This window comes from Pseudogymnoascus verrucosus (genome assembly GCF_001662655.1).
Source record: "Pseudogymnoascus verrucosus strain UAMH 10579 unplaced genomic scaffold scaffold_44, whole genome shotgun sequence".
NCBI classification, from domain to species: Eukaryota; Fungi; Ascomycota; class Leotiomycetes; order Thelebolales; family Thelebolaceae; genus Pseudogymnoascus; species Pseudogymnoascus verrucosus.
The window spans coordinates 76,401-84,520 of record NW_017263695.1 but is presented as its reverse complement, the minus strand read 5'-3'; the positions used below and the strand labels follow the sequence as shown (position 1 = coordinate 84,520).

General features: G+C 45.7%; 2 protein-coding genes across 2 annotated transcripts; both read right to left on the bottom strand.

The window, feature by feature from the left end:
* Positions 1-275: 275 nt before the first annotated feature.
* On the bottom strand, positions 276-5,164 carry VE01_08497 (uncharacterized protein). The gene is made up of 10 exons (XM_059463969.1): positions 4,416-5,164; positions 4,084-4,363; positions 3,797-4,030; positions 2,938-3,731; positions 2,727-2,889; positions 1,904-2,662; positions 1,581-1,819; positions 1,214-1,485; positions 1,070-1,153; positions 276-1,017 (listed from the first exon to the last, which is right to left on the bottom strand). The coding sequence occupies exons 1-10, from the start codon at positions 5,121-5,123 to the stop codon at positions 420-422; spliced, it is 4,131 nt and encodes a 1,376-aa protein (XP_059319461.1). The 5' UTR covers positions 5,124-5,164; the 3' UTR covers positions 276-419.
* Positions 5,165-7,225, bottom strand: VE01_08496 (uncharacterized protein). Its single transcript, XM_018277918.2, has 5 exons — positions 6,687-7,225; positions 6,509-6,634; positions 6,035-6,432; positions 5,248-5,979; positions 5,165-5,177 (listed from the first exon to the last, which is right to left on the bottom strand). The coding sequence occupies exons 1-4, from the start codon at positions 6,946-6,948 to the stop codon at positions 5,869-5,871; spliced, it is 897 nt and encodes a 298-aa protein (XP_018127605.1). The 5' UTR covers positions 6,949-7,225; the 3' UTR covers positions 5,165-5,177; positions 5,248-5,868.
* Between the last annotated feature and the right edge of the window lie 895 nt (positions 7,226-8,120).

The window sequence follows — 8,120 nt, the reverse complement described above, 5'->3', positions numbered from 1 at the left end:
ACAAAGAAAAAATACATTGTGTTTAACTACCTATCTTAGCCTTATAAGGGTCTAGTCTAAGTGTGTTTATAAATAAAGCAGCAATAATTAGAAAGCAGCGATAATTAGAAAGCAGCGATAATTAGAAAGCAGCGATAATTAGAAAGCAGCGATAATTAGAAAGCAGTATACCTTTAAGACCTCCTTCTTATTATTACTAGCTATAAGACAGCCATTCTCTTTATTAAGAAGAAGCATTAGTGTTGTTTTTAATTTCCTTCTATAAGGGATGAGTAGTTAGAGGAGTTGAGGTTGGTGTGAAAGTTTCTTGTGAATAATAAATTTGCTGCCGCGTCTAACTTAGATGGAAAGTAAAAGGATGCTTGACTGTATTTAAACTCGAGAATCGAGAGGCTGGCAAGGCTCTGTGTGCACTAGATTCACCTATGTCTATTCTCCCAAAGCGCTTTGAACAACGACTCAGGGTCCTCTCTAAGCTTCTGCGGATTCCCTACTTCCACAATTCTGCCTTTGTCAACAACAACAACCACATCCGAGTTACCTATCGTCTCGAGTCTATGCGCTATCGCCAGGACCGTGCAATTCGCAAATTCTGACTTAAGAGCCTTTTGTACCTCCTCATCTGTCTGCTGATCAACGCTGCTAGTCGCCTCGTCCATCAACACAACCTTGCTCTTATGTAGCAGTGCGCGCGCGAGGCAGAAGAGCTGCTGCTGCCCGTGCGAGAGACTCAAGGTGTCGAACTCTACATCGAGACCGCCTCTGGTGGTGATAACGTCACACATGTTTACTTTGATGAGGGCGGAGACCAGGTCATCGTCCGACTTAATAGATTTAAACGGATCAAGATTGTCGCGGACTGTGCCCGGAAGCTTCACGGGATCTTGGGGCAATGTCGTGAGGCGTGAGCGGGTTGTGTTGACAGGAATTGAGGAAAGATCAAGTCCGTCTATGTAAAGAGAGCCGGTTGGGGTTTCGAGAAGCCGAAGAATAGTAAGGAGGAGGGAGCTTTTACCACTACATTTATAGTTAATGTCTGTCATGCTTGCAACGTCTGATAGGCTCTTACCTCCCTGTCCGTCCACAGATACCCACTTTTTGACCAGGCTTAATGCTCAGCGAAGCATCGCGGAGAACCGTTTCACTACTCAGTCTGCAAGGTGATTAGTTGATGTATCGAAAGATTCTCTACTCTGGAACTACTGAAACTTACTGGTACTTAGCAGTGACATTATCGAGCTCAATACCGCCTAATGAGGGCCAGTCCTTTGGTTGAGACGGCAAGTCTCCAGAATAATCCTTATCTTCTTTCGGCGTGTCTCGAAGAAAATCACGTAACCTAGCAGCAGCGCCCAGGGATGTTTCCAAATTTGTCCAGGAGTTGATAAGCCTTGACAGACTAGTATTAAAGCCTATAATGTTGATCATAGCTAGCCCTATTGCTCCACGACTTGTGGTATGGGTGAATTCGACCGCAAAGGCAACCTGCGCAACGACTATTAGCTGAGCCATCAATAGTGAAGGCACAATGAGAACGCAATGTTTCGACAGCTTTTGGTCCAAGGAGTCTAGTTTCTTACCAATACTGTAGCAATTCCAGCAACAAACAGATCCATAACAACTGCTAGCCATCGTTGAATGCAGAACAGGAGATAATACGGCTTCTGGGAGTCGTCAAGCAATCTGTGATTTTCTTTCAGAAAAGAAGGTCTCCAGCCAAATGCTCGAATTGTAACAACGCCGTTCAGCGTCTCGGTGAAGTGTCTGTATAAGGGTGACTTCGCTTCGAGGTCAAGATGTCGCATCTGGCGAGATGTTCCTTTTCATTCTTGCCGTTAGTATATTCATGGCGGGGTATTAACCGATCCTGGTCAACATTTCATAGAGATGGAAATACACTCACGCAAGTAGATCTTCTGCAGAAAGTATAAAGGCACAAAGCAAAGAGGAATGACTGCTCCAACATATTGCGCGCCCGAAGCAATTAGTGCTGTCCCGGCGACCACGTCCAGAGAGTCAAGGGTTGTTTCAAAGAAGGCTATGGGGAGCTTCTGATCGAAAAGCGTCATATCTTGGCTGAAACGATTGAGCGTGATACCGCTATCTGTAGTGGTGAAAAACCACAAGGGTGCCTTGAGAACGGCGTCCAGAAGCAGCCAATGTAAGTGTGTCGCCGACTTTGGTATGATTACAACAAAGAACCACCAGACCACAAGGCCAGAGAATATTATCGCAGCCAGGCAGAACGAGATATAAGCTCCGCTGTAAATTCCACGATCTGTTTTGGTTCCACGCTCGGTCCAGATACGCAGCCAGATTTGGGGCATTCTGCTAATGAAAATATATGCAATGGCAAGGAAGACAAAACCCACTGCAAACAAGGTACCCACAGACTTGAGATAGAATTTGTACAATGATAGATCGCCAAGCTGTCTTTTCCAAGCGTCATCTTCAGTAGACGTAGAAGAAATTTCCGAATCGGTAGTCGATATCTCCGGTTGCTCTTGATGTTCATTCTCTGTAGTAGGACTGGGATGGGCTTGTAATGCTAGCTCTTTGATATAGCCGTCACTCGCTTGAAGATGTGAAAGGCTTCCGCTCTGCCTAATCCTTCCAGTCTTGTCAAGAACAATAATATAGTCGGAAGAAGGTAAGAAGGAAACTAATAGGGTTTTTTTTTAGATGAGTTCATCATTGGTTATTTTTTCAGCAATTAAAGCACTGACCTGTATGGGTTGTAAGGATTACTGTCGTCCCACTTTGACGTAGGAGGCCGTCTGAGCCAAGTACACGGTCGAATACCGTCCTGGAAGTGGCAGGGTCAAGAGCACTAAATATATCGTCCAGAAGAACAATGGAATCTCGGGAATAGATAGCTCTCGCAAGTGCCTATAAACGTCAATAACTAGGGTGAGTAGGAGGCCTCTCCTTACTTACTACCCGTTGTTTCTGCCCTCCACTCAAGCTGATCCCGCCGCTACCAACCAAGGTCTTATCCCCCTTTGAGAACGATGCTATATCCTGCTGTAGGGAGCAGGCATTTATAACTGATGCGAACCAGTCCTGGTCAAACTCGCTCTGGCCAACAATGTTATCACGTACTGATAGGTTGCGCAGCCATGCAGTTTGGTAGCAATAGGCGATTGATCCTCGGGATTGTTGCACTCGAACGGTTCCGCATGAAATGGGTATCTCACCAAGGATCGCTTTTAGCATTGAAGACTTTCCGGATCCCACAGGTCCCACTATCATGGTAAGGCTAAACCTCTCAATGGATATTGAGATATCGTGGAGAACAGGCTCTGTTTTGTCTTTTATCGTAAAACTTGCATGCTCAAGTTTAATGATTGCATTACTCGTCAAGTTAGCAAGACCTTTGGACGGAAGCTTTTGCGTTTCAACATTCGTAAAAGTGTATTCCGGCTGAGAGAAGACTTCAGCAGTAGATACAAACTCTGAGGAGGTTTTTAGCTCACTAGGGAGAAAAATATTACACCTTTCGTCCTTTTGCTGATCAGAGTTGAGGAATAGCTGGATGCGGTTGAAACAAGCAAGCGACGACACGAAAGTAGGATATGATCCCACAAGACTTGAAACAGGAAGTGCTACCAGGTTTACGATCGAGAGAGACGTAAATGCCTTCGACACCGTGAACCCTTCTGGACCCGTTTGGGTCCACAACACAGCAGCAAGCACGACAACTGCGGGAGTCATTTGATCCCCAAAATTGGCTGTTAAAACTGTTAGTCAAAGGTGAAGTAAGGGCTTGTCTAGGAATTGACGTATATAATCTTACTTATCAATATTATGCGGACAATGAACATTCTGAATTTCTTGGAACATTCCAGCTCAGCAATCCGAAGGTTCTGAATCAGTTCAGACATATAGTCGGTCAGACCCATCATCTTAAGTCCCTTGATTTGAGCAAGCATTGACGAGGTCGTCGAAACACGCTTTTCCACTCCACTATTCCACTTACCTCGAGCGGGACCAATACCTTCCGTGGAGTATGATGTAACAATGCTGCAAACTAATCGTGGTCAGCCTAACACCATTGAAGAAGGATCAATAAGTCTTCCTTACCTACAGCCGGAATAACGGCGATAAAACAGGCAGAGCCAATATAGAGCTGCAAGAGATAGACAGCTACACCAAGTTCAAATACATTAGCCCAAATCTCATGCATCTCCTTGATGCCGTCCGCGATGCCCTCAATATCAGTGCTCATAAGCGTGATTGCGGCTCCGTAATCGGCAGCAGCCGCGCTCAGCTCCATAGACTTCTGAAAGATTAAAGATGCGAGACCTCCTCGCAGTATTGTAATCAGCTGATAAATCAGATGATTATAAAGACACCTCGAGATCTGAGAACATTTGTTAACCAGCCTGTCCTGTTTTGAAGCATATATAACTTACAGCAATGCCCATATATACCAAAGCCGTAGCGCCAATCAATCCTCCTGCAATCCCACTAGATTCATCATTCGAGGTCTGGCCGACGAAGTCGATAACGCGGTTAACCAGAAACGGTTGAGCGAAGCTGAATCCCGCAAGGCATAAACGCGGTAGAATTGGGGCTATAAAAGCAACTTTGAAAGCCGACAAAGTCGAAGTGAGGAGCGAGTGCTTTGCGGACTTATTGCTCTTATCCCAAAAATAGCACAATTTTGACAGGAGTAGATTGGAAGAAAACTTTTTGTCTATACTTCCGAGATCTCCGACTCCGAGGAGGGTTCGAAATCCTTTGAAAAACAACTGATTGATCCACCAGAAGATAGCGCGGTTTATCGGTCCGCTAGTTGATTCAACGGCCGAATCCTGTAATTTTGCTATCAACAGCGTATGCTTTGATAGCTCTTCAAGGAGTAGTAAGGTTAGTTTCGTTGCCAAGGTCGCCACAAACAGACCTGCTAGGGCCGTAGAGCCAATATTGTCTTGCAGGAACAAAGATCTCCCCTGAGCCAAATCGAGGAGAGTGGACAGAGCAAGATAAACGCTTAGAACGATCGAAGGCTTGATGGAGCGTTTGTGTTCGGCGTACACCAATGGCATAATGACGCACGAGTCTATCAGAGCCAATATGGCTGCAGCGAGCGTCACTCGATTTTGCAATTTTGAATGCATCGTCCATAGAGCCACGAGCGCCAATTGAAGACAGAACAGAATGGTAGAAGCAAACTAGTGATAAAGGCACTTCTCAGATGGCTTTCTGCGAAATTCGGTCACTGGTAGATTGAAGACAACTCACAAGCTTGGCCGTGAGCAACCCGCCACTGCGCGCGTGAATCTCCTGTCGAAACAGCCATGCGATTCTTAGCGACGAGACACCTAGGAAGAGGGTTGAAGGTAAGATAGAGAGGACACTTTGCTCGAAGAGCAATGTGAAGTCAAAGCTTCCATCGCGGCGAGGTCCGAAATCGTTGATATTTGCCGCAGTCACCACGTCCATATTAGAGAAACGATGTCAGAGGTATAAACAACAGTATATAATATGTTGAACAGTACCAGGAGAAGGAAACGGCTTCAATGGTGGGTATGCCTCATGTTTTCTTTCTCGACGCAGTTTCCTTACCGAGGTGGCTGATCACTAGCTTACAGATTAAGAAGGTGTGAAACTTCCCGCCCGGCAGATTTCCTTGCGCGCGGCATCAAAAATGACCCATGTCAAGCGATCTTCTAGGGGGATGCTTCTTAGCGAGCCTCTTTTATTAGCGACCTCCTCCTCCCCCCACCCCTTCCCTAAATAATAGGGTTGCTCTTCATACATCAGAATGGACAGCTAGGGCTTAGAGTGGGACATGGCATAGTGAAATTTACACGATAAATTCGGGGCAATATTGGCGAAGATAGCTGCTATTAGAACCTCAACTCAATCCAATAGACAAGTCCAAGGATCGTCCCATGCGCACTTGCCAACTGCTGGGCCGTCTCCAAACGCAAAGGGCAACCGGGAGTAGTGAGACTTCGCCCAATCTACGATCTTGTTGTTTGATTGTTAGCAGACTCAGTTTCTCATGGCTTCTCTGTACACTTACATTGTCAAAGTTCCGGCACTCATGAACTACCGTAGCCCATGCTCGGACTTCTCCCCACTTCTCGCTCCACTGGTATACATTGGGGGTAATGTCCCCATTGCACTGTGTGGATTGGCGTAGAGCATCTATGCAATGGTCTAAGTGCATGATACTCAAGTCGCGCCCTCCCTTGGCCCAAAGTGCATCGTCAGGATGTTCGAAAAGAGTGTAGGGATTGTAGGTGCTGTTCCACTGATCGTCTAAAAAGTAATATAGTGCCAAACGGAGGCTGTCTATGCAATGCAAGTCGTGAAATACGTTCAGTACAATTAGGTATCCGCTGCCTTCATACGGAGGCTCCGGCATCGTCTTATTCGGAAGTTGTTTTGCCTCTTCTTCGGTAATGTGAGTGTTCATATCTATTCAGAACTGGTCAGTCAATGACTTGGTAGTTGATTCATCCTAGGAAACCTCAAACAGTTGGTCTGTACATACGGGCGTAGGTTTGCTTCCATAATCGGTTGTTATGCTCAGTTGGTGGACCTTGATATTCCGTTTCTCCCCCGTAAATAGAACTTTCAAACTTGGTGACCTTGTATTCCAATGCATCTTGCGCTGGGGCTAGGCGAAAAGTTAGACGCATTAATTCTGGGTTGAGTGGCCAAATACTCACAGTAAAGTTTTGTCTGAGACTTGCAATTTCTTGTTTCATCCCCGAGCAGCCCATTCGCCTTTGAAATAGCAGCATTCAGAACGACTACCACAACGACATTGGCTATTAGAGACAAAACTAATAGACCGATCAGGATGTAGGTAGTTTTTGGAAGAACTTGAGCGTTTCTACGCCTCGGGATTTCGAGTTTTTCTTCAGACGCGAAGGACGGCGAGCTTGAGCGAGAGAGTAATCCCTCAGAGGATGAGATTTTGTCATACATTGTGGCACTCGGAATGTTGGGCTCGTGGAAGTTTTGATGGGAGTAGCTGACTGAAGTACGTAGTCGTTGTGAAGCTCAGGTACTTTGAATAGCGTGATTGTATCGTATTATTACAAACGGAAACACCATGTATCTTGATCAGGATTCTTATCTGTAAGCTTTGTAGCCTCCGCGCGCTCGAATTGCCCGATCCGCATTTCGCATGAGTTATCGCTCAACGCGACATTGGATTGGCATGGGTATTTCTGCACATATCGGTACAAGGGAACATCCGCGAAATGCACGAAATGGCGCCGCGCGGTTGAGAACGGCGTGTCGCCGAAGTGTGCTCACATAGCTTACTTACCCCGCTCCCGCTCCCGCTTGGTCAGTGGTGACGTCCCGTACCGCCGTCCCTCAGCCGTACCACACCAATACAGTATCAGCCTATTGGAGCCCTAACAAGTTACTGGTGCGTCAATCATCCTTGCGGTAACTGGCAATGATCCCCATGTATTCTGCATCTCGTCGATGCCCATCTTCTCTCCAGATGCGGTTACTTACCTCCGTAGATAGACGCACATATACCAGTATATTTTTTATCGAAGTTGCGTTCTAGACGTGTGCAGGCGATCGTGACAGGTGGTATGAATGCCAAGAGAGCTCTCGGCTAGTGAACGGCTAAATTTATTTGTTTGCTAATATAATATGGAATCCAACCCATATTCTGTCTGAGAGAGCCGAAAGAGGCGAAATAGAAATCCAATTATGTCCAATTCTTGGTTCATATGAATATTTAGAGTGTTCTAAGAATTTCGCGCCGATAGCAGGTATAATTATTTGTGTACTGGCCATTCAAATTTAAGGATTCAATTACAATCAAGGTCACTTAACTTAACGACCCTGGCAAGGTATCTCGGATGCATATAATTCAACAATTTTCAATAAGTGTGAATTTGTTTAGTCTGCAAGAAACCTGACTAGAACTGACAAAAGTCACCGAACGACCTTCCCTTATCATCCTAGATGAGCCTCTAGCTCTAGGACATATCTCACTGACATATGACTAGCGCCTAGTCGTTCCTCCTCTCCTTAATAGAGCTTTAGCTGAAGAAACTCAAATGTATCTGGGAAACTTTACTTACATGGTCCTAAGCCCACTTCGCCCCATATTCGTCTGCTCCAGCTTCAGC